At 37.8% G+C, this 25,590-nt stretch overlaps 1 protein-coding gene across 1 annotated transcript; it reads left to right on the top strand.

Annotated features, from left to right (window-relative positions):
- The first annotated feature begins 60 nt into the window (after window positions 1-60).
- LOC139740011 (dynactin subunit 5-like) lies at window positions 61-25,481 on the top strand. The gene is made up of 6 exons (XM_071650607.1): window positions 61-130; window positions 1,565-1,633; window positions 2,177-2,295; window positions 3,539-3,650; window positions 21,113-21,215; window positions 24,275-25,481. Exons 1-6 carry the CDS (start codon window positions 83-85, stop codon window positions 24,373-24,375), a joined length of 552 nt encoding a protein of 183 aa, XP_071506708.1. The 5' UTR covers window positions 61-82; the 3' UTR covers window positions 24,376-25,481.
- Window positions 25,482-25,590: the final 109 nt, after the last annotated feature.

Raw genomic sequence — 25,590 nt, 5'->3', positions numbered from 1 at the left:
GCTTGTGTGTCTGAGATTGGAAAGATTTTGACGCAGAGGGCAGCAGTGAATTTCTCTCGGCTACGTAGAAGTTCCTGAAATCATGGAACAACAAGACACATTTTACGTGAAAGCTGAATACATAGAAACGGTATGTGTCTTCAGTTTATTCTGCCTTTCAGATTCCTACGTACTGTATAATCTTTATTAGATTCTTTTTTTAATTATTATTTTGTGATGTTTACCCTTTATACGTGTACTGTCGGCTTTCAAGCCGTGGGTGTGTGTAGTAAAGTCCCACGCCTCTGATTTGGTGTTGGATTCTGGCTGACTAAAGCGAGATATCGCGATCTGAACAACAGCTGCTGAAGTAAAATTTAAATTTATAGTATTGACCGAACTGGATCACCGGACCTGTAGAATGTTGAATTGGAGTTGAACATTTTCTCTTATTGTGTGTGAGGCACGTGACTATTAAAACGATAGAGTGACTGCGTGATCTTTTCAAATATTGTGAAAAGTGATGGTGGGGTACTCGGGTAGGTTTTTTTAGGTAGGTTTCTAACATGTTAGATATTAAGCAAATCAACTTTTCGTGTTTTCCCATTATTTACAAAATAAACCTAATTTTTGTCCTCCTCCTCTTTCTCCTCTTTCTCCCTCTTCTTCTCCTTCTTCCAGATGAAGTACTGACCTCTGAGTGGAGTACAATGCATTTCCGTACTTTGCACATGTGCGGATGCAGTGCATCCTGTAAACTATGATCAATGAATGATGTTGCATTTATAAATTTGATCCTCAATAAAAATCTATGAGGTTACATATGTATTTACACTGTATGCAAGGTGAAAAGTGCTCCTTGTCCAGGTAAAGATACCTCTTTTCCAACTGGGTTTTGACGCAGTGTCATCCCAACCAGCTGCGTCCTAAACTGTTCTCGGGAAGCGGCTGTAGTGTATCAAACACTGGACTGGTGGGGAGCTGGTTCCAGTATAACACTTGGAAAATGGAAAGAAGGAGTTTTGAAACCCAGAGGTCCTTGTAGAGATGCTGTCGATATTCAGCATGTTGTTGTCCAAATGATCATGTTACTGGGTGGATGTAAGGTGGTTCAGGTTGGATGGCAATCAGTCCATGCAAGATGCAGTACAGCATTATGACTGTTAGCTGGGCTCTTCTTTCTGTGAAAGACTGCTATTTTAGCAAGTGGAGCATTTTGGTAACACCGTGTAGAAGGTAATAATCTCCGAGAGTGCACTGAGCAGCATGCCCTGAACCGTTTCGAGCTTTCAGATTTGGTCTTTGTTGATCTTGGCAGTGAGGATCCCAGGCTTTCGAGGCTTTACAAGTACATGTACTCAATTCAAGGATTGGGCGTATGTTTGTCGTGTATGCCTTTTCTTTGATTTTCACGGGGGCAGCCATACATCATGTAGGTTTCTCTGGAGGAATCCTATTTTACTGTGAGTTGCTCTGTGGGATCACTGCATCAAGTGTCAGCCTGAGATGTGTAGTGATGCACACACCAGTAATCTTTCCCCAAGCCAGGTGTGATTCATATTTGAAATACTTTGTATCATTGTAGGCATCTGGGAACAAGGTGAGCAGGCAGTCTGTACTATGCGGCAGTCAGAATATAGTCCTAAATGGCAAGGTGAGTGAATGAACATGCATTTTACTGTTCTAACTTGTGATATTATCACCTATGCAAAATTAACAACAACACCAACAACAAAATCATCTTCTGTGATGCCCATTTCTAATTTTAGCTGGCAGTGAGCCTCCTGTCATTTGACTAAGTATAATGTGAATGTGTGTGGTACTATTATTCCTACCAGTTGAAGCTGTTCCTCAGTATGTTCATTTGTTTTCTTTCTTTGTTTCTTTCTTTTTGGAGAAGATGTTCAAACTTTGTCTCAGTGAGTTAATATTATCTCTGGCAATTAGAAAAGCAAACCATGTACAGATTGTTTCATTAACGTGAAAACTCAAATGCAGCAGATGTCTTCTGCAGCACCAGCATTCTGTAATTTTTTTTTCAGTCCTCCCCCCCCCCCCCCCAAAAAAAAAAAAAATATATATATATATATATATTGTTTGCCCTAACCTTGTTGATTATGTCTGCCATGTACTAGTAAGTTATATCCTATGATGCAGTTATAGTTTTTGTCATTGTTGTTTATCCCCAATTTTGCAGTCAATCATTCATTCGGAGTGTATCATCAGGGGTGACCTTGCCAATGTTCGTATTGGCAGACACTGCATCATTGGGTCAAGGACAGTGATCCGACCACCATTCAAGAAATTCAGCAAAGGGTGAGACATGTTGCTTTCTATACTGTATATGTGCATGTCTGTGTGAGTGGATGGATTTGTGCATGTTTGTGCATGTGTGTGTGTGTGCTTGTCTGTGTTTGGTCTTTTTTTTTCGGGGGGGGGGGGGGGGGGGGAGGGGGCGGGGGAGATGTCATTTCTTACATAATCAATACCACTGAAATGCCTGCTTTAGTACATGGTTAAGAGGAAGAAACAAATCAAGCGTTGGTGTAGGAGTAAATGTACAGTGTCCTAAATGTACATGTAAGTGAAATAAAACTAAATAAATGCAATAAGGGAAGACACAACACCATGGCAACCATGCCTAGAAACACATTTGAGTGCTTTTGAATATTTATTTTTTATAGGGAAATTTCATGAGAAAGCCTGTTGTTGCTGTCACTACTTGTGATATACAATGTAACATTGTTGCACACGTGGCAGATTGTTGTTGATGCGCTTCCCTGCACATGGCAGAATATTGTTAACGACAATCTGCCATGCACACGACAACATTGTCTTTTTACAGTTCTTTGTGTCATTTGTGCTTTGTTTATTGTCTTTTCCTTTTTTAAAGGACAAGTTCACCTTCATAAACATAAGGATTGAGAGAATGTAGCAATATTAGTAGAACACATCATTGAAAGTTTGAGGAAAATCAGACAATCGGTTCAAAAGTTATGAATTTTTGAAGTTTTTGTTTTTGGATGAGAAGACTACTGCAGTGTATGAATAACTTAGATGTCACATGCGTACAACAATATAAGGAAAATATAAAGAGAATTTCACAAAATTCCATCTTTTGAAAAAAGTACACATTCCTCTGACTCGTTACCGATAAATGTTATGGGTAATATTATTCCCCCTGCCTTTAGAAAGAGGCAAGTCAATTGCTCTTTTATTATGCAAAAAACGTGAAAATATGTTGAATTTTCTTTTATATTTTCTTTATACTGTTGTACGCATATGACTCACAAGCTGTAGTAGTCTCCTCATCCAGCGGTTCCAACACAAAAATTTAAAAAATTCATAACTTTTGCATCGATTGTCCAATTTTCCTCAAACTTTCACTGATGTGTTCTACTAATATTGTTGCATTTTCTCAATCCTTATGTTCATGAAGGTGAACATGTCCTTTAATTGTACGTCAGCACACATACAGTTTTAGACAGAGAGTTTTTGAATCAAATAAGTTCTGAGAGATAACATTTATCCCAAACTTGTCTTGTTTATTTTTCTTTAGAGTGGCATTCTTCCCTCTGCACATAGGAGACCATGTTTTCATTGATGAAGACTGCATAGTCAACGCTGCCCAAGTTGGATCATATGTTCATATAGGAAAGAACTGTGTCATTGTAAGTTTCCAAACACTTTAAATGATTTTTTTTTAAATCATTTTTTTTTCTATTGTTGTTGCTTGGAGTATTTTAGCCATCATAGAGGATCAATGAAGTCACCAATGGTAGCTGAATGACTACTTTAAATTTCCATTAGGGACAGTTAGTGTTAACTTGGTTCTAAAGTAATTGATTGATGTGCAATCAACTAAGAAAAGAAAGCTCTCCTTTCCCTTCAAAATGTATTAAAAGGAAATCATTTTTAAGAGTAATGAAATAGTTTAACAGACAGTTTAACATTCAAGTTAGGTGTCCCATTCTGTAATGTTACAATGAATGTTGCAAGAATAGTTCCTAACAGGAACCATGACTAACATCCTGTACACAAAATTCCAAGTAGGATATGTTGGAGTTGTTGTTTTATAGATATTACACTTTCAGTGGCAAAAAAAACAACAACAAACAACCCATAGGCAAATTTTTGCACAGATTATACAGTTCAAGGAACAGAAGGTCTCTTTACAACCATTTGTGCGTAGAGTTCAATAGCTCATCAAAAGTATGCGCATTCAAAATGCAAAGTCAATATTCTAGGCAGGTACGGTCCTTTGTCAGTAGTAAAAATTTCTATCCATTCTGCTCAAATGAACATCACTGCTTTGTGTAGCAGTCTGTCAAAAATGGCAAAATCTAAACCTTTGTTTCTTTAGTGATGCTAATAATGTATGCACAAATACATTATCACTCCTTTCCTTCTACTTGGACAACTTTCATGCAGAATTGTGAGACATTTCAGCCATCCTTGAGGGTATTATTATACATTTTTAAATATTCATTGCCCTTGATATGTGGCATTCTTTCTATCTCCGTTACCGCTACGCTCTCACTCCGAACGAAAGTTCATTTATTTTCTATATCTCGCTCATAGACGTATGACACACGCACAGACATAATGAAATCATGACACATGAAAATGTTGAATTTTGTGAACGCACTGAAATTAGGTTGGGCATACCACACGCTCTCGATTTATTCATAAGAGAGAACATTAAAAACCAAAAGAAGTATCAGGCAATCCATGTGTCGGGGAAATATAAAAGAACACATATCATAGACGAAAATAGCGTGTTTTTGCATCTGAACTTCAAAATTTGACAATTATTGAAGATCCAATATGAAATGCTCATAAATATCAATAATGCGTTTATTATAACAAAAATTCCATTAACATAGTAAATGTCATAGATAACTAAAGCAAAAAAATTTGAGATATGGGTTCTACCAAAACCATAGCCTGCAAATCTTAAAGTAAGAAAAGTACTGTAACTGTAAGGCACAGATGAGAAAAAATGAAAAGTACGGATGTTCAACGTAAAATGGACAAGAGAGGTTGGAACAGGAATACAACTGTACTAGTAGTCCATGAGCCAAGGCCTGAAAATTGCATTTTCGTAGCACCCCCAGGGGGCCCAAGATATCTTGGTACCGTTGGATAGGTACAAGTCTCTACTTTTCGGAAATGATGATCTTAGGTTCCAACTCTTGATCGTTACCATGGCAACGCAGTTGATATATCACAACCTCTTAAACCATGTGCCGATTCAATGTCATTTCTAGAGAATGAGACAATATATTAAAGGTAAAAATTTTTCTGTAAGTAATCGAATTAGTAGGATAATCTTGTCTTGGAATAAAGGCTTAAGTAACTTACTAAAGATTTTTGCAATAAATATGAACATGGCTCACTCTTCGAGGATATGAAGGTCACTTCAAGGTCAAATTATTGAATATCACAAAATCTATACAAATTCAGCACCAATTTTTGTGATAAAGTTTTTGTCAAATCCTTCAAGGAACTGTACATACTACTATGAGTTTGCTACACAAACTAGGAAGCAAGCTGACTCTAACTCTACCACATGACCTCAGTCTGCTAAGTTGTTACCATGGAAACGGAAGTTGAGTCTCTTGTGCAAAGAAGATCTTTTGGCTCTGTAACAGGCCCACGTGATAGAAATTTGTGTTTGAAATGTGTAACAATGTAAAATAATGACCATTCAACTTATCATTTCTCATTATTTATCGTGATTAAGCATTTTAGGTATTCTCAATAGAGGGTATCTGGTTAGTTTACCCTCTAAATCGTTCTCAAGGTCATTCTCAAGGTCACTCTCAAGGTCATACTCAAGGTCAAAGCATTTAATCTATATGATAAAAGTCAGTTCCTTTGCGAGAATCCCTAATGATCAAATCATTAAAGTTCACAATCTACAAAGTGTGTTGTTGTTTTTTTCTAAATAAATGGAAAGATTGCTCCTTTTTGTTACCATGGCAACAATGGTATTTAGTGCAAATGATTCATGATAGCTTTCCGGCCCTATAGTAGGCTACATATATGTGACAGTACAGTGCTTTATGTGCAAAAATGATCTATAACCAAAACTGAATAGAACAGTATCACACATTTCATATTGACTTTCAATGAAGGATAACCATGTACACTAGGTCATTCTCAAGGTCATTTTCAAGGTCATAGCCTTTAACATTTCATCTTGTCATTCTGTATGTGAAAACTTAGGTTTGCCACTGCCTCCTCTAAGGCTGTACAAGTACTGTACATGTATACTGACATTTCAATTCATCATAGATCTGCAACATTTGCTCTTTCACCAAATGACAACAACACATAGAACATAATAGAACAATAAGGAATAGCATATCTTTTTATTAACAAATTTTCCTTGGATTCTTCTTCTTGGATACTTTACTTAAATGTCTAATTCAATATGGATAATCCATTCAATCCATTCAATGTATTCAATGAGGATAAAATGCAGGATGTTTCTTTACCGTACGGTGAGAGTCTATTTCTGAATTATCTCAGTACCTGAAAAGGAAGATGGAGGGGCAAAAAATAATAGAGATCTTACAAAATATAATGTATTATCATTCTTGATTTTAATAAACATGAACTTGACAGGATAAATATACTTTGTTCATTTCCTTGCCCTGATGATGGATATGGTTTGTTCTGCAAAAGGTATTGAAGAACAAATAATTTGGAAACCTCCTGTACATTTTGAACTGAAGAGGGTCTCTATTTGTTGAGCAAATTGAGATTTGAATCATCTTTTCCTACTTCGAAAAAATTCCACATCCAAACCATTAGTCTAGTTTTACAGACCTGTGTGATGCACTTACGTAATTCATGTAAGTGGACAGTGTGCTGTTGATAACAAAGTAAAAGAAGCAAATGACTTCTTCCTTTCTGAAAGCTTTTACATGCGTATCTTTTGTTCGAAGTATAAGTATCGTATTTTAATCACGGGGTGATAAAAGTATGCAGATATCAATAGTACACAGAATACCTTAAGGTGGACAATTTGTGCTTTATTTTGATTTTAACGGCTAACAACCTTCAAATTTCACAGAATTGTTACAGCTTTACAATAGTCTTGTCATTCTGGTTGAATACATCAGGCTCTGTGCTATCTATTAGGGAAGGAATGCAAAAGGGACGGCCAATCTTTAAAGCCCCAGTTTTTAAAAAAGGTTCTGCAATATTTTAAAATAAAGCTTTATGGGATTTTTCGTTATGTAATAGGGAAATTAGGTATTGCAACTACAAATGAAGGAAAATTAAAGACTTGTGTTTATATATCATCACAATTTTGCCAAACGTGATGATTAAAAGGCCCAAATTAATGGAGAAACCATGCAAACCTTTAGTATAAATTATTGAAAGTACAAAGGACAAATAATACCTTAAATTAGTCATGTTTACTCCACAGAAATTATATATTACAATGTCATACTCAACATGATTTCAAGTACAGGCTTTCAAGTTGACCATGCTGAAAAAGAAGGAGAAAAATATGAGCTAAATTCAGGAAAAAGTAGGAATCAAGAAATAAAAGTAGGAGAAAAATAGGATATGTACATTTGTACTAGTTTTCGTCCATACAGGACAGTTTCATGTAGTACTCCCGATCAATATATCTTCATTTTGTACCTACCATCCTGATGCACCTTTCTCATGTTCCTGAAGTGGTTTTCTCCAATCTCCATAGAGGAAAATTTATATGCTACCTTCAAACAATGATATCATCGCACATATATAACGCACTTGAGCAATGTAACACAAGTTACTAAAATAAGAATCATTTTTCATTCTGAAGGGAGCAGTGGAAGTAATTTGTTGGAAATTATTATTTTCTAAATTCAGAACATACTGATCTTTTTATGAAGAATATTGGTCTAAGTGTCATCACACAGAAACAATGTACACAAAAGTTGTAACGCGAGTTACCATGAAACACGAGTTACTGACATGTAACGCTAGTTTCCAACAATCAAATTCAGATGCATTATAATGCATACATTGATCCAATGAAATAAACAAGAGCAGCCTGCCTATTAAATATGACTGTTGATCGCTTTATCAAATGAAAACAAGCATGAATAGACAAGTATTGCCATAAGTATACAGCTTGAGCTATAGGTACTTGTATGTCATGGATGATATATGTGCAATCCAATTAGATGGAGTCATTTGCATGCACTTCATAAAGCATAATATCAGCAATTAAGTTTTACACCGTTTCTCAATTGGCAAGACCTTCATTGAATCGATGACTACTGATGAGGTGCCTACTTGACAATGCGCCCATATACAGCAAGTTCCAACACTAACCTCCTTTTGGTGGCCCGATCAGGTCCAATTGAGCTAGCAAATCATCCATTTCAAAGTTTTGTTGCAATAAAAAGCACATTTGGTGGTACCCTAAACAATAGGATACATTAACATTTATTTTTCTTTGGATGACGCTCGTATTAAACTTCGCATATTGCATGCATTAACACACTGTTTAGCCAAAGAAAGTCAATCTCTTTATCATTTTATTTGTGTGTTTAATTTTGTGAATCACAGGGTCTTTCAGCATCAAGATTAAATGAAGCTAACTCCTCACTTTCAAGTAGATAAATGTATTCTGTATTGTTTAAGGTAAGTTATATATCAAGACTGAAAGCCATTATTGCTCATTATCCAAACATGAAAGTCAATGGCTTATGAGCTGGAAAGTAATATTGCTAGTATAAGAGAATGCTTCTATGTGGAGTCACTGTTGTCTTCATCGTCATCCTCATCTTCACTTTCTTCTTTGCCATCATCCAATATGCAATTTGTGCAGTCTCTGCAACCACAAGCATCTGTGCAGACGAGTCCATGAGAACGGCACCTTTAAAAAAGAAAACCGAAAGCTTCTGATTAATCATTTCATGGAAACACTTCACCAGGAGCTTAAAGTAAAGTTGAACACTGCAGTAGCCCATCCAACTGTTGGCTGCATGATTAGTAATAAACATTTTAGAGTATTTTACCGCTTCAAATTAGTCTTAATGAGGAGACTTACTTCATCAACGCTACATGAAAAGCATTGCTGACTCAGTGGTTATTCATAAAGAATTTTTGAAAATTTCTTAAACGTGAATAATCCCAAATTTCTATCTCTCATTTTGGGAATATGGTAGATCAAATAAAATACATATTCGTACCTGCATTTCCTGGTCTTACAACCAGAACGGCAGGAACATGCCAACAAGTCAAGTACGGCTTGGGGAGCTGGGGACTGGTCCGTCCAGTTGATGGCAAGATTACCACTCTCAATATTCCAGCCATGTCCATCTGGTCCTGGTATATCTGGGCACGGAGTGAGTGCTGCCTTCCAAATGAATGCTTGGTAGTTAGCCCTCTTAAGATGGAAGAAGAGAGCGCGCTTAGTCGGTGGAAGCCTGTGGGACTGCAATGAAATATATGATTTTGATTCAGTTCGGAGTTTCAGCTCGTAAGTTCATCATTTATTCATTATTAATTCATTTGATAAATTCCTGAGGATTTAATTTGCTTGGCTGCAAATGCCGGTGAAAATATGTGCGTACGTTATTGTTTATTTCTTAATGGATGATTCAAGACACCAACCTGTACTATCTTCATCCTGCAGAAGGTTTCATACCGTGCCTCATTCACAGTGTCAGCAGCACACTTGTACAATCGGCAGACAAATGTTTCAAGCTGCTCAATCAAACCAGTGGACAGAGCTAAACTGTTTCCAAGGCTCTGGAGGGGTTTCAGCAGATTTCTGTCCTTTTGCACCAGATCCACTGCCATCTTTTTACCACGTCCGGCCAAGGCACTAACACTATCACATCCGGTGATTGCGTGTAATCCAGGTAGTGCCTTACAGAAACCATCACCTAGCTCATTGGCAAGTGCCCGAATGTTGATTGTCTTTTGTGAGTGTGATGTTCCCTTCTCAATGAAGAGTGTAGCAGGAATCTGCAGCTGATGGAAGAGCGCAAGCACCTCCGTGTCCGTGTCTGGTGACCTGATGAGAATCTACAAAGGAATAGAATGATTTGCCTAACTTACTGTAATAATAGGTAGAAGGCAACACTTGAAAGTGAACATGAGTAAAATTTGCATTAGACCGTGGAAGCGTGCAGAATCTCCTGACCTTGTATTATCTGCTGAGCTTTAACATGCTGCATGACACCTGAGGTGATAAGGGCCTGACTGAGGCGAAGACATTTCTCTCATATTCTATAGAAATCGGATATTTGCAATAATATGGTGACCAAAATGAAAATTGTTTTGATAACTGAACATGTATTTCAGCTGTTGGTCTACAGGCACATTTTTTATTTTACTTGGAATGAGTACAATTTTTACTTTCACACATGCATGTTGGCAGTGTTTAATGGGTACAGGGCCTTCACTACCTTTCTGTGTCTCGCAGCAGAAGCATGTTTAGCATGTAGAAACATTCTGCTGTCCGCCTCTTCTTGTGTACTATGCAGATCAGGAACATTCTTGCATATCACTTCCCCTCCTTTGGACTCAAGCTGCAGACATTCGTCACCTCGTGTTAGATATAACATCCTCTTGTTCAGCTTCTCTGCAAAACTGTAATGTTAAGAAAACACTGTGGTGTCATGATAATATCCAAAGATCTTTACTATACTTCAGGAATTGAATTTGTTTTTATTTTAAGTAATCATTGAATAATTGTAAACTTACCGCAAAGACTGCCATTCCTCAGCCAGAAAACAGAAGAGCTGCGTCTTACTGCCTCCGTGGGAAAGGTACTTCTTCCACTGCGTAGGACATCTCTGAGCAGCTGACGTAGCCTTTGTAAGCAGCTGCCCACTTGAAGCTCTCTGTTCCCGCTCTGAATCTGCAACAGCAAAATTCATTAATTCAGTTGTATCAATTTTTCATTAAAAACAGCCATGTTGTAAGTGGTTAAAGGAAGATTGTTTGGGTTTGGAGTTCATTACACCTTATCTAATTTTAAACCAATAGATTTTGAATTGTTTCACACTTTCCCCTTATATGCGGAATGATGGAAGCATGCAATATCAGCTTTTTAAACATAACATCTTCATTAATAATTGAACAAAATCAAACCTAGCAATGAATACAATCCTTCTGAATTAATCTACAATATTTACAAATAGGGATGGGGATACATAAAAATCTAAACAATCATACCTTTGATAGATAATGAAGGGTACTGATCAGCAACGAGATCTATCCGTGTAGCAGCACCTGCGGCAGATATGACGTTTCCCAAAATCCTGTCTGCGAGCTCACCAAAAGTAGGTGGGATGTTTGACATTGCTTGTAGCATTGCCATTGCATCTATGACGCAGCACGTAGCTTCACTGGTAGCAGATTCAATGTTTTCCTCTAGAACATGCACAAGAGAAGATTTGGCTGTCTTCATCAAACCTCCACCAGCACTGGCAAGAGATGACGGGATTGAGGTAAGTTCATGTTGCAAAACGTGTCTCATATCCAGATGGCGAACTTGAGCGACAACAAGCATTCGAGCAAAGAGGGAACTATCTGTCTTCCTCGTGGCATCCTGCTTTGCTTTCTTGTTACCCTCGATCTTCTTGGTTCCAAAGGTCTTCAACTGCAGCTTTCGAAGTGGAGTGAAGAAGTTCTTAACTGTAAGCTGTTGTTGCACAAATACCATCATAGCTGTTCGTCCTCTAGCCTTAGCCTCGCACAGATCACGTGTCATGTCATCATTCGCTGCGCTGCCTGATGCTAAGCTGATTAGTGTGTCGGATTCCTTGAATGGATTACCCCAAGCTAAAATGGTATCAATGAGCATCTGTACGTCACTTTCATCTCTTCTCAGTCGTGGCTTGGTTGTTTCCATATGGTAGGAAACCTCATTCTCGACGCCAAACATCTCCTTGCACTTGTCAGCAATAGCAGCTCGAATATGAGCGGTAAGTATCCAACGGTAGACTGCACCTTTCTTGAGGCTGTATCCTACAATTCCTCCCTTTGTTTTCAAGCTCCTGTTAAGAGTTTGTTCAATTGTTTGGTCCACTGCCACCTGACTGAATCCACAGTCACTGTTGCGTTGAACAGCAAACTCGCCACTGGAGAAGTGCTCGTAGGCTTCAGGGTGTGTGTCTGGTAAAGTTGTCATCTCACCCCAGTACACTACTAAGTAGCGTGCATAGTTCACATTGTCATAGGCGAACATGTGTGGAATCATTTGCGCAATGCATGCCAAGTGCAGAGACCAATTTCCTTCTCTTGTAGCTCTCAAGAATTGGAGCAATAGACCCACCATCTCCAAATAGCTGTTCCAGAATGCTTTCATTGGACCATTCGAAGTTCCTGCAAATCCATTGTAGGTGTCCAAAAGCTGGTCAAATTCTGTCATGCTCATTAGCTCCTGGAAGTCTCTTGGCTGCTTATGCTCACGTAGGCTTGAAAGGACAGCCAGGATGCTCTCATGGACGACTTTGTTCTCTTTGTGATTGAGTGACTTGCCAAACTCTCTCCATCGGATACGTTCCAGGGCTTCATACAGAAGCTTGTGCATACGTACAGCTCGGTTGTAGTGCTTACCTTGAAGTACTCCATTGACACTGCCGGCAGCTATTACCCCACTCTCAGTCAAGATGTCTGCCAAACCTGCATCTCCAAACCTTTTCCCAATCACAGACAGGAAGCAACAGGCGACGTGAAATGACCCTAGACGTGGAACAATTCTGGCAAACTCAGTGGGTCTCTGCCAGATTATCTGCATGATCTTTGAGTAGATTGCCAGATCACACACCACAGGACAATCTGTTTGCTTTAGCTCATCTGCCATGGCAAGTGACTTTCTCAACAAGGTGTAAACAGTAGACGTCTCTGTCGGGCTGGCATCGATTGACGGGCAATAGCTGATAGTGCTCAGACTTGGTACGCTCTCCTGAATAAGCCTGTTAAAAGCAGTCCAGCTGGGGACATTCTGATGTTTGTCATCACATTCTTGGAACATCACTTCCTCAGGCGCCAACCTAGTCAAGAACCAAGCAAAGTCATTTTTCCTTGCTACAGCATTTTCAGAAGCCGATGCTGTCAGAAGATCTTGATCAACTACTAGTTTCTCTGGTCCTTTCCGTGGAACTGATTGGTACGGCATTACTGCATTTGGCTGGGGCTTAATGGAACGCCTGCGATTGTTGATGGCGCCGTCAGAGTTTGTGTTTTGAGCATTGGTGGAAGACTGTGACAGCCCTGTTTCTTGACGTCTAGTTTGTAGTACTATGCCACTAGTGCAGTGTGTAGTTCCACGTCCAGAGAGCGTCTCTTCTTGAAGGTTACTGTTATCCCAACAAAATGTCCCAAATACGCCACTGTGACAGTTGCTTGGCAAGTTGGAGTAAGTCTTTGAGACATTTTCTGCAAGAGAAGTTTCCATCTCTTCTACCTGTGTGTAAGACAAACCATGACCCATTCTGTTCAAGACAGTTATAATTTCTGAAGATCCACCTACGGTTTTGACAAGGAAAGGAAGTGCCACATGCTTTGGAGTTTTTACTCGTCCCCGACTCACGGCATGTATGAGATCTTGACTGATAGAGAGGACTTGACGATGTATGGTAGCTGGTACAGAAACCCGTTGATCTACCTGAAACTTGCATTTTCCGTGAATAATGCAGGCCAGCAGGTTGTACACAGAATTCGGAATGTGAACATTGTTCTCATCTATATCTTCAGGCCTAATGGGTTGGGAGACCGCTGAATTCACCTGAAGTAGAGCCTGTCGTAGGATAACTGCTACATGTTGCAAGCTTTTTTCCTCACTTTCATCATATGAGATGATGTCGCTGCTCCATGCATCTTCTTCCACAGAAGTAGATGCAGACTGTACACCTGCCTCAACAATTTGGCCCTTTGGTACTTCTTCAAGGAATACCATCTCAGACTCGGAACGATTCTTCGGATGCCAAAAAGACAACTGATTTCCATAGTGGCTCACTATTCTTCTTTTAAGTTTTTCTGATCGATAGTCAGATTCAATGCCAGCATCAAAGAGGAGCTCTTTGAACTTCCTAAGAAGATCAGCCATCTGCATTACCTTCATATCCTTAATTATTTCAGTATTGATGTATTCCTTTAAGGCATCAAATGCAGCATCATATGGGCTTGTAATGTGAGCATCTTTCTTCTGAGCCAATCGTTCCAAAGATTCTCGCTTCGTGAAGCGTTTGTGACAACTCTTATGGTATCTGATGTGTGTGACTGCAATATCTCTGATGGCTAGTAGGAGTTCTTCATCTTCTCTGACTTCTGCGGCTCTTTGGATGTTTTCGGCAACCTCCTGAGATTGGCAAGATACAAGAGTCTCTGCCACCCTACTACCTGAGTGTGACTTGACATAGGTCATTGCTTGACAAAAGATACATTTCCTGAGATCTCTTGGGGCAATGCTAGCTCTAGTTGTTCGCTTCTCAGGTAGTGGTCCATCATGAATAGATGGAGAAGTACTCTCACTCACAACTGACCGCTTGACCGGCTGGTGGGATACATTGAGTGAAAAGGCATCCATATCTGAAAAAGAGAGTTCATACACAAACAAGTTTATAATATAAATTAAGCGTCTACTGTTGGTATAAAATGTGACCTAAAGTGCAAATGAAAATTCAGAAAAAAATAATTTAATAAGTGAAATATTCCCTGAGATTTTATGAAAGTGGTTTAAAGGAAGAGCTTGTGGAAATAAAGGTTTTCGATGGAAATGAAATTAAGTCCTGTATATTTTTGTTTTAAAATATTTGACAGTTATTTTTTTTCATTTTTTGGCTAAAACACATTTTTAAAAACCTTTAAAAATGTAAATCATTGTTATGGTCTACATTTTCACTACATTATGGCATGTTTTATGAAATAGCGCCCCCACGTGGCAACCTTCAGATAATGAATATCTGAAGGTCACCATATCACCATTCAATTTCTTAAGGAACCAAATTTAGATCATGACTTGTTTTACATCTGCGCCAAATTTTAGAGCAATTGCTTGAAAAAGAAAGAAAATACACGGAGGTGGCACAATGGACCCTTTGCCCACCTTGTGCCATGGAATCTAGATGTAGCTTGGACTAAGTAGTGATCACTAGAGCAGCGGACCCAGTTTGCTGCAGGGATCCAGTTTGCGGCACCCCGAGGAATATCTAACCTTATCTTCAAAAGTAGAAGGGTATTTTTTTTCTGAATTGTTTTATTTGCAGAGTAGCTGAAGAGCTTTCTTTTCATACCAGAATCATGAAATAACTGGGATGATGGCCTTCATAATTCTAATTTAAACCGTGTGTGTCATGCTGATTTTAAAAAGTAGGACTTTCTTCTAACAAAACTTTTTTTTTTCTGTTGCTAGGCAACCACCATCATCCCTTGTTTGCGTTTTTATACTAAATCTTACTCTCAAAAGAGGAATGGCGTGGTAAGGATTCCTCGAGTAACTGTGTTAAATATTCTAAAATTAATTTCCTTTGTCAGTTTTGAGGCGGATTGCAACAGTGACCAAAATGTCGGAGATGGGTTCGGTTTGCGGCACCCCTATTGGATTTACACACATAGCGCTATTTCACATGTCAAAATGGGTGGAAATTGATTGATGAAATACATGCGATCTTGAAAAACTATGAAATCATGAAGGAATCAAGATAATGAATCCAAATAAAGTGTTCTAACAAGCTGAAAACTAGTTGGACCATAAAAAATATTTGGTTTTTGCAAAATTTTAATGTTTGAAGAAATCAGGGGACATTTTTGTGTGGGGTGCTGCAAACTGGACCCCCTGCCGCAAACCTGGTCCTCTTGGTGATTGCAAACCTGCATAAAATTGATTATTATGACTAGGGTAATTGTCCACCATACAAAATTGTAATGCAGTGTCAAATGGCCTTGGTACCACTGGTACCTCTTCCAATTTATAAAAAAAAAAATGTTGTTAATTTAATTTCTGTTGCCCGTTTTACCAGAATACGTGTACAACTAAATACCCTCGAAAAGGCTTTAACCTGCAGCAAACTGGGTCTGCTACTCAATGTGTCCATTGCGCCCTTGATCTAGATCTGTGGTCTTTCTTTTTGGTTTAAGTCATACTTTGTTCTTAAATAGGAGAATGTTTTGCTTTATATCAAATTTTATCATCTTAATTCTGGTATTTTCCCACTTTGTTCAGCGTTTATTTTGACCAACATTGACTGGGTTTTTCTTTTGTATGTTTAATTTGATCATGGCATTTCCATCATCTTGGTCCTGATATTTCATCTTAGACTCAGGCTACGTAAGTCACTAAGTCTTATTCCTGATATTTATTATTAATTCAATATGTGCCTGAGCCTAATAATGATGTTCTTAATCATATTCTAAATCTTAATATTAGGATAGGGTAAAAGGTTTTGATCACTAGCAAAGACCAATGATCTTAGTACTGATAACATATTCATTCATCAGCTCAAAACGTGATCGTGATCTTGGTCCTGATTTAACGGTTAACATTTTGGTCTAAAAAAAAAACACAGTTTTGAACCTAATTCTTGCATTGGTCCATATTCTGGACCTAATCTTGATGATATACAGATATAATGATTTTACTCTGGCTATTGTTATCTACTTGTCACAATACCGTACTCTTAATCTGAACAACTGATTTCCTTTTTGATGGCTTGGACAAACAGAGATTTAACAAAGACTACGCTTTTTTAGCCTTTAATGAAATTTCATATAACTTACATGAAAATTAATATATGGGACTAATCTTTTAAGACCTTGGTTTTTCTAGTTCTAAATATTGAGACATAATTACTAATTATTAGATTAACACAAACTTTGTAAACACTTACCTATTGTAATAAATGCTCTCTGGTCATGATGTATCAGCTGGTTAGCTTTCTCCCTTATGATGAAAACAACTTACACCTGGATGCGACCTGGATCATGCCATCATTAATACTTCTGCCATTTTCCTCCATCTTTGTCTCCTTCAGATGTAGAAGTATTATTTCACATTTGGCCAAAAGAGGGCGCTTTTCTAATGATCTGAAAACTTATTTTTTTTATGTCATGGTGCTCCTTTAGCATTGCTTAATATATCTTATATTTTTTATTTTCTTTGCAGTGTTTATTACATAACCATGATATAAAGCTGCAAGATGCCATGTACCATTTGACCTAAAGTTTGACCTTGAAAATGACCTTGAGAATGACCTTGAAATGACATTGACACTGACCTGACAAAAATATTTAGTTGTTCATAGGTCAATCAATTTGGTCCTTTATTGGGACAGTTAATAATTTTTTTATAAATTTTGGTTTTAAGACTGTACACTTCACAGACATTATTGCCCTTACTGGAGCTTTGTGTAGGCAGAATCAGGTTTTTATGCTCTTTACATGATTTCAGTTGCCATGGTAACAAGCTGGTAGTCTGCCTCCATATGGGAAAATTGAAGTCATTAGACACTATTCTTTATGAATATGCTTCGTTATAATGAATTCTGTCCATTTTAACTGAATAATGCCAAGATAAAATAACATTGACTAAAATTTTGACAATGCATTGATATGACCTACAATGAAAAGAGTCACATGACATTCAAACGGCATTAGTACCCATAATGCAACACTCATGTTTATTTAAACCAATTATTTTTCAAGAAATTTATTCAACCTACATTCTTACAAAATACTACTTATATGCTAAGAATATGTTCATAAAAAATAAACTTTGAACAATTAAACCCAATTTCTTGATTTGACACTGAAATGGCACACATTACCAAAGGTTGTGATATATCAACTGCGTTGCCATGGTAACGATCAAGAGTTCAAGGTAAAAAATGTCATTTCCATGAACTACAGACTTGTACCTATCTTTTGGAAACAAGAAATCTTGGGCCCTCCGGGGGTGCAACCAAATCGAAAAATAAGGGCTTTTTCAGACTTGGCTCATGGACTATAGGTACCTCTATAAAGGGAAATGGAAGTATGAGCCCTATAAAGAGCAAGGCATATAGTATCAAAACTACGTGTAATGCGTGAACAAAAGTTAATACAGAGGCCACGAAAAAAAACCCGTGGAGGAAACGTGGTTGCAACCAAGGATACTAAACAAGGGCGCACTCCCTGGCTCCTTGCTCAAACATGAAGGATAAAATGACCATATGGAGAAAATTATTTTAAAAGCGTAAAACAAATGAGCAAGCGGAATAAACGAAGCCTTTTAATGTCTGCAGAACCTTAACGTGCTAACAAGCATAGGCATGAATGTAGTACATAAATTACCTGTTTAGAAAAAGGCGTCAGAAAAAACTAGGGTATGACACGCCAAACTATGCGAGATGACATGCAAAAAATAACGAAATTCCAAAAAATACTGAAAAATAGAAACTGCTAGATGCGGGAGTTTACGAACATTAAGAAATTGAGAATAACTTTCGTAATGGGATATATGAAAAATATGGAATGACAGTACAAAACTATATAGGGTATCTGACCAAGAAAGTTTAGATACTGGGACGTTCACAAAAAATGAAACTGTGCAAAAGGAACATAAAGTCTTTGCTATATAGTTAAGCTAAAACAAAGCGATTAAATGCCAAGAGAAGTAGAAGCTAAAAGCTTGGATTCTAAATCAATTTGCACGTATTTATTACGAGCCAAATCGGAGCTCCATCTACCCTGCCTGGAAATCAAAAAAGTAGGAACATGAGCATTGAATGCGGTTGAGGCACCGCCGGACCTCATACTATGAAGCCCGTACCTCGAAATGGCAGGCACAAAAGGCTTAATGGCATCCAGTATGATCTCGCGAGTGCGAGAGTAACTTAAAGGATGAGAGGTAGGAATCAGACCGCGCTTAGAGACCTGCAACCTACAAAGAACTGGAAGAGAACAATCTAGAGGATCACCAAGAGCGGCAAAATAGCGCTCCGCTACACGAACTGGACAGGTGTCCTTGCCTGTCCTGGCGATGACTATGTCGCTACCTTGTCTGAATTGATACAATTTCGAACTTGGTAGATGGATACTGAGACAATCCTGCAAGAAGGTGCAACTTTTTCGAGATACCTTCTTTAGATCGTCAAAACGCAAAAAACTGGCGTAGGAAATAAAAGAAATGAATAGGATCCGGAGATCCGCCAAAGACGCATTGGCTTGGCCGTGCACTTTCAAGATTTCTCACAAACTATGAGGAGTTAGTGGTAACTTGCGTGAGGTTGGAGAAGAATGTAGGTGCTTGAAACCCTGAAGAGCAGTCTTGACCATGGGATCATCAGTGGGCGACGGAAAACTGGCTAGACTGTGAATCCACTTGATGGCGGCTATTGTGAGGTCTGCGACGGACTTGGGACCAGCAGATGCCAGGTGAGCCAGGTAGAGGGAAAGATGAAAAGGGGCAACCGGGAAAGCTGGAATGCTTGGATGCGAAAAATACCCAAGCCTCCCATTTTCTCCAGTATGTGAGATAGAGCCTTGTGGTAGAATCGGCTTTGGAAGAAGCGAGGAGTGCTGGAAGATCTACGGCTGTCAGACGTTGCAGGGCTGGATCATGTAATGGAGCGGTCAACTTAGCCCATTCGCCTGTAAATTCAGAAAGGAAAAAAGAACGGCAAACCAGCAATCTTGCTTGGAAACAATCTTGAAGAATATAAAAATTGCATAAATGTGATGATCGAAATGATCAATGAAAACTTGTAAAAATATAAGTATGCCGAGAACTAAAGTAGAAGACAAATATTTACAAAGACCGAGAATACACCTGTAAAGGAAAGAAAAAAGGTAAAAAACTGCAAGGGAGGGGTGTGTTGGGTGGGAGTGATGGTGGAATGCTCGACGGAGAATGAAGCCTGAAAGGCTAACTAGGAGAATATATAAGCATGCGAGGAGAAGAATGCGAACAATTACGCAACAAAAATGCTCAACAAAAATGCACAACAGAAGAAAGAGGTATGCGCTCGCTAGCGAAAATAAATTCCACATTTTGCCCTATGTGTGTGTGTGTGTGTGTGTGTGTTAGCTTTTGCACCATCTAAACTGATTGCTGATTCGAAGGGTAGGCTACTAGTGTGTCAAACCAAGGAGGTTTAAGAGATGGAGTTCCAACTTGCTGTAATTATTCAAACAGCCGCCATTTTTCTTTTGATGCACAAAAGAATTCCGCAGATCTGTGCACTTGTGCCTTTGATGATCAGGGTTCCATGCCGCCGTCTTTTTGAGCAATCTGAAGATTCATTTTAAACTCTAACATTATATCATCTATATTCTGCTTGTTTATTTGTCAAATAGAGTGAATGTTCTCTTAATGATAAAGCATATGAAACAAAAGTAAATCCCATCCATTATGTGCAAAAATGTAAACCTGAGCTGTATGTCGTGAAAATATTTGAAACTGTACTCTCACTACAAAAGCCGATTTTATCATCTTTCCGATCGCTTCCGACAAATGAAACTGATATGGTATAATTTTCGAGTATACACGTAGTTCTTTATTCATTTATATGTTAGGTTTGTGTAAAGTCATGTAAAAACTATTAATTTTGATTTTTATTTCATCAATTTTTGTACAATTTTTATTCACACATACCCTTGCCTGTACTATTAATGTGCTGCTTGTTTTCTAAGAAGGGATGGCAAAAAGCAATTACCATCATAAAGATATATCTTCCTTTGAGAGTGACAGTCATGATGCAGTGCCACATGAATCAAGTGTCTTCCTATCTGCGAGGCAGCTCCAGTTTAGCACATACTTCAAGTATTTTTGAGTTGCGGCATGAAACATGGGATCAAAGGGAATGAGACTGTTGTTAATCCATTTCTCAAACCTCCTTGGTCAAACTACACAGTACAGTATGCAACTGTGAAATAATTTGTATGCAGTTGCCTTTTACAGTAATTCCATAATCTATTTGTCCTTTGAATGCTGAGAAAGATGTACAGTATGAGGCACCAATGGACACCTTGTTTCAGCATTCTAAGAAACTACAAGTATGATAAGTACTATGATGCAGTGTGGCGGTGAAGTACAGGAGGTGCCTGAAGTGTTGCTATTCTTTGTAACATGCTTTGTTTTTGTTTTGTTTTGTTTTGTTATGTCATTTTGTCTTGAAATCAGGGAAGGAGATGTGTGCTGAAGGACTGCTGTGCAATAGCTGACAACACGTACCTTCCTCCTGAGACTGTTGTTCCTCCGTTCACCGTCATTGGTGGCAACCCAGGTCAGACTTTGCCGTGTGACATACATCTTTATGTGGGCAATTCCGCAGTTAGAGGGACATGACCATAAAATTTCAATTTGTTTTTTTCCTTGATTTTTGTGTTTGACTTCAGAAAGAACACATTGATAATTCAGGAAAAACTATTTTTCAGGGTATCTTGATAGTTTTAGGTATTGAATTCACCAATTTTGAACAAGTAATCTTTCAGATTGAATTTCATCAGTAAAATCTCCATAATAGCAAAGAAGATACACTGTAGCTAGTCAAGGTAAATGCCATTTTCTAGCCACAAATATTGAATTCATAGAGGCAATGCAGTGCTTACATGGATAGATTAAGTAAAATCAACTTACATGTCTTCGAAATGCAAATATGTGTGCATTTCCCCAACCATTGGACAGTCATGTAACGTTACTAACCAAAAAGTGAAATTATTTACCTCCAGAGAGTATAAAGTGTCTATGAATGATAATATTTCAATTTTTCCTGCTGTGTCCAATGACTAACTGAATATAAAAATAAGTATTACTAATCATTATAGAAGTTAGAAATAACAGCAGTCAAAATGTGTAACGTTACTAACCACGTAACGTTACTAACCACAGCCTGTGTGTATTGTAACGTTACTAACCATGAAATAAGTGAATAAGACTCCAATGGACAGGTCCTGGTCTGGCAAAATTTTGCCTGATGATAGAGCCAGATGTCAACTACGAGATTACATGGTCATACAGTAAAAAGATATTGGCTTCTTTTTTTAGTAAATTAATTATGCAAATTTACGTATGAAATCATATTTTCACCTATAACTCCATAAAACAGACTGAAGGATTGCTAAATTTTTGTATAAGAGTTCCTCAAGACACATCAAACAATTTTCTTGCAAAAAAAATAGCAAAATCAAAATCAGTTTCTTTTGTTTTTTATTGTTTTGTTAATTTCTTATGTATTTTAATGTTTTTTACCTTTTGTTTTCTATTGGTCGTTTTTGCCAAAATTTGTTGCAGGCACTTTTTCAAGCTTATCTACATTACAATTGATTAATTTCACAGGTCAAAGGTTGAAACAATCTTATTAATATAAAATTAACAAAAAAACACAATTTGCATTGGATTTGCACACGATATCATGAATTTGAGCTGTTTTCAGGTCGACATGGAGTTATGCAAAACATTACATAACTGCAGAACGGTGTACCCGGACGTCGCAAATTTGATCTCAAAATATGCGGGAGACTTCAATGAAAAAAGTCATGAGACGATGCGGCAAAAACTTTGCGCGTTGCGGAATCATGGCGGGAAATGTTGGGGGGGGGGGGGGTCTACAGCATTTGCATCACTACAGAAGGCTCACAAGGTGCACATTGAGCGATTTTTTTTTTTTTTTTTTAACCACTTCCCATGGGAAGGGGCAATTGATGGAATCTGTGGGCCAGCAGAGCATTTTGTGTGGAAAGAAGTATTAAAAACAATTAGGGCCATTGCTTCAAATTTTCTGTCCCAATTTGAAATTATCATACAATGGTTTGTCGGGGTTAATTACGCTTCAGGTACAGCGAACAGTGCAGAGATTAGACATTCAAACTGGTCTAAACGAAAAAAAAAAATACATGTCTCTAGACTTGAATAAACATGAATTCAACTAATACACTGTATTATTTGAGTTAATGTCATATGACTTAAACTACTTTCACAATAATATAAAACATTGCATTATGCTGGATTCCTATTGTGCAATGACTACGCACACCACAATTGGCCATACACTGTACATACTACATACCGGTACATTAGTTTTTGCTCTTTGATTTCTTTCCCCTTTATTAAAGGTACTCTTGATAAGGAATACATTAACTGTTTTGCTCAATAAAACAGGCTGCTTTTGTGAATTACTGTGAGTCATGATAAACAGTGATTGGCAAAGTTATGAAACTGTGGATATCACTTGACCTAGCCTTTGAAAGTGGTACTTTTTTTTAGTTTGTAATTTATGCAAACTTTTTTTCTAGTCTTTTTTAACATGTACAAGTACTTGTACATGTACTATACTGCATTAGTTTGATGATTGAAATAAGAGTTTCATGTCTTATCTGATGTTTCTTAGCTTTAACTTTGCATTATCATGGGGAAACATGTAATGATTTGAGTTAACACACAATTCTGTTATCACTGGACAAACCGTAACGTTACTAACCGTAACGTTACTAACCATGATTTTTGTACTTAATTTTCAAACAAAGTTATAATGAGAAAGAATATTTGGGGTAGACATTGCCCTTAAAGCTAGAAATGAAAAATAAGTGTTGATATATTTCAAGCTATACCAGTTTTAGCAAACTTTTTGTTCAAAGATGCTCATCAATTTTTCACGTCCTTTTTTGTAACGTTACTAACCGGCATTAAAAGCAGACCTTTCTTCTAAAATAATTCATGAAATGATTTCATTCTTTGCTCTGTTCTAGGTCTACACTAGAATGATCTCTGGTGACATTAATGAGACTTCACATCCACAGATAGAGAAATGGGTCTAATCTAAATAATGAGAATGTCCTTAAAATGTAACGTTACTAACCGCGGAATTGCCCATGTGCATCTCTAAACTTTATTTATTCTAGACTAGAAAGAAAGAGAGAAAAATTGTGTGAGAGAGAGGCAAACAGATTAAAAAAAAAAAAAAAATGAGTATATGTCCTTGACTTGTATGAAATATTTTTGAATTCATGTGGGAGACACTGCTGTAGTATGGAAAGCGTTGCTGCCAAGTTATGTGACAGCTTTATGTTGTGGATGGTGTGTCAACCTTCACATCATGATTTGGGTTTGTTCATAATGTTTCTACATGGTCAATACTTGTTATGTTGTTGTTGTTGTTTTTTTTCTTTGGGGGTGGTATATGATGAGCTTATCATCAATATTCATACTTAATTACAGAAACTATCCACAGAAATAGTGACAGATTTAAACACAAACATTCCTGTAAGCTGAGGGATAAAGCAAGATGATGCTGATGCCTACTCTGATGATGTAAGCTGCAATCTCGCTACTATCACTCTGTCACAGGTTCGATATCCGGCGAGCTGCCTGAATGCACACAGGAACTCATGATTGATGTGACCAGGGGGTACTACCAACATTTCTTGCCGATGCTGGAAGCTAAATGAGAGACTTGTAGACCATCCAGCATCAGTTGGTAGACCAAGAAACGACTAAGAGTGAGAGGAGAAGGCTCATGCTCCTCTTACCAGCCATCCGGACAAAAGTCAATCCCCTGTACAAGAATGCCAACACTCAACTCTCTATGTGCCACAGTGTGAACCCCATGTGTGCGACATTCTTCTGTAACTGCAACATAGGCATGCTTTAGTTTTTCAGATCCATGCATTAAACTTGTTATAGATTTTGTAACACTGGATATGCAATGAGCAAAGATTGCAGAGAAAATGCCAAGCTTTGCCATGATGTAAATCTTATGACAAATCTCTGATTATTTTTCTTTCAAATAACCAGTAGCTACTGTATTGTTCAGGTGTAACTTGCACACAAAACAGTGACAGAAACCTAGAGTTCACTCACAAATCCAATAGGAAACAGCGCTTGATATTAAATCACCACATAATGCAAGCTTTCATAATACAGCGGCATTTGGCGATTTATTGATCGGTTCTGGTGGGCTTGTGCGTTTGAGCAAAATATGTGAACTTGGCACGCTGTCAACTGAGGTGGGCATGCGAACGTGGCACATAAAGAGTTAATTGCAGCAGGATGTCAAGGAAATTATTGTTCCACTTCAAATGTGGTGCAATCTTCTTAATGCTTATTGACATTGTATTGAACTGTATGTTTGAAAACTATTTTGTGTGTAGTAGCTCTCTTTCTGTTCTTGCCAGTTCCAATGTTTTATGTAGCTGGCTGTTTGCATAAATTTGTAAAATGTGTACACAATTGTCAGGGTCAACTCAAACCACCATGTGATATTAACAGGATATCAATATCATTCAATTTTCCTTAAATGCTTGAGGTGTCTTTCAGACTCCATCTGACAATACTGAAGAAACATTTAGGTGTCACATGTTACGTTTTGACCATGATTTGAATGTGGAGGCATTTTCCTCAAGGAAGACATGTTTACACACTGTTGTCTCTTTGTATTCAAGAATCAAACTCTGGTTAAAAGATATATGAAGGGAGCTACCTTCAAAGAAAGTTAGGTAACATCACACATTTCACCTGGTACATTTATGTCAGATAGATACTGGTGCGTATCTATTACATGTAGCACATGAATATGCTGCTAGTATGCCATCAAAGCCAACACTGCTTTGCTTAATCTTGCATGGAGTAATCTCCCCTACTTTCTCATACTGAGGAAAGTGAGA

This window comes from Diadema antillarum, unplaced genomic scaffold (assembly GCF_040938485.1).
Source record: "Diadema antillarum isolate AM-2024a unplaced genomic scaffold, OU_Dant_1.0 seq00000824_RagTag, whole genome shotgun sequence".
NCBI classification, from domain to species: domain Eukaryota; kingdom Metazoa; phylum Echinodermata; class Echinoidea; order Diadematoida; family Diadematidae; genus Diadema; species Diadema antillarum.
Note: the sequence above shows the minus strand (reverse complement) of the source record. Positions and strands in the feature narration are given on the sequence as shown.